At 35.8% G+C, this 1,526-nt stretch overlaps 1 protein-coding gene across 1 annotated transcript in view; it reads right to left on the bottom strand.

The window, feature by feature from the left end:
- Positions 1–204: 204 nt before the first annotated feature.
- Positions 205–1,526, bottom strand: part of LOC110031240 (CWF19-like protein 2 homolog) — a 38,910-nt gene continuing 37,588 nt past the window's right edge. Inside the window, exon 5 of the mRNA XM_020734353.1 lies at positions 205–838. Coding sequence (XP_020590012.1) covers positions 626–838 — 213 coding nt within the window. The 3' untranslated portion in view covers positions 205–625. The remainder of the gene's footprint in view (positions 839–1,526) is intronic.

A 1,526-nucleotide genomic window follows, 5' to 3' on the forward strand; every position in this document is an offset into this window, starting at 1 on the left:
GAGTATGAATTTTTATAGCCCAGACAGCTATTGACCATAATTTTTAATAGGATTCAAATATCATTTAGGTATCGGAATAAAACAGCTATTTCTCTCCTCAAATGTGAAATCCAAATGACTCTATTACCTTTTGATGCCAATATTTTTTTAACACCACCTTCTGAAGATATAAAAAGCAGCTAATAAGCCTGCAAGGAATGCACAATATGATAATGCAAATATTTAAATGTTTTGTGAACAAGTTTGTCAAATCACCTACTTAATTTCCAATTATTTACGGTATCTCACACGCGGGATACAAATGCTCTTGTAGGTAGACTGATGGACATAGCAACTAATATTGCCATAAATACAAGTAGCATTGTTATCTTCAAATTGTCAATTAATGGCACAAATAATACATGTAATTACACATTATCTTTCTCCAAGCATCCCATAAACTTGCAAAGCCACCTTACCTTGATAATTGGTCGGTAATGTTGTCCAATCTCAGCCATCCAATTCATTGAATATAATTGGGATTGTTCATTCTTAACTTTTTAAAAAACAATTACAATATTGGAATAATCCCAACAATTCAAAGTGGTTTGGATGATTGGAGTTTATGAAATTTAGCCACTTTACCTTAGCTCTTTACACTTTCAAAAAATGTTGAAAGACGAATTGGGCCATCACTTTCTTCGCTGCCACTACTGCAGTGCTTGGACTTCGATCGGTGCTTTTTCTCCTTCTTTGCTCTTTTTGATCTTGACCTCCTTGACTCCCTCTCATCATAATCACTACTCGAGGATTCGGAGGCTGAATAGTTGGAACTTGAATCAGATGACCTCCTTCTATGCTGCAACAGAAAGATTTATGAACAAGGAATTATATAATTGCTAGACGTATGACCATCAATAAAATAAGATGAACGCTAATATGCATCAAATGCGAGTTTTAACATGTAGATTCTGCAAATTATCAGAAAGGAAAAATTGCAAGGACTGATGGATTTTTGTCGTTCAGGAGTTGCTGGCTAGCCATTAAAGTGACATTACAATAAACATGCACGAAAATAAAATAGAAATCTTGATGGTAGGCAGTGTATACGCTTAGTGGGCACCTATTAACATGGTTTTGGAACTTAAGCGCTCGGTTCGGTGATGTTTTATGTCATTTGCTGGTAGTCCAGGACCGTTGACAAGGCACCATAGGCAATATGGTGCTTACAAGGTGATTGTGGTAAGTATTTAGCATAAATAATGTGTGGAGGCTCAATGTAGGGCAATGTGAGTGAAAATATGAAGCTCTGAACAAAAAAGCTGAAAGATAAGACATAAGAAGAAAATAGGAAGAAGAAAACAGAGAAATGAAGCAGCTCAAGTTTTTCTGTCAAGCTGTATAGAAAACCTCTAAAATTGTTGTATACAAGAGTACAAATTATATAGATGTAGAAAGGTGAAAGGTAAAATGGAATATGGCATCAGATGTGGTTAGGATTTTGCAGGTGGTAGAGTGGAGAGGTGGTCCTGCTGACAGATCCAAAA

The sequence above is a fragment of the Phalaenopsis equestris genome, unplaced genomic scaffold (assembly GCF_001263595.1).
Source record: "Phalaenopsis equestris unplaced genomic scaffold, ASM126359v1 Scaffold000795, whole genome shotgun sequence".
In the NCBI taxonomy this organism is placed as follows: domain Eukaryota; kingdom Viridiplantae; phylum Streptophyta; class Magnoliopsida; order Asparagales; family Orchidaceae; genus Phalaenopsis; species Phalaenopsis equestris.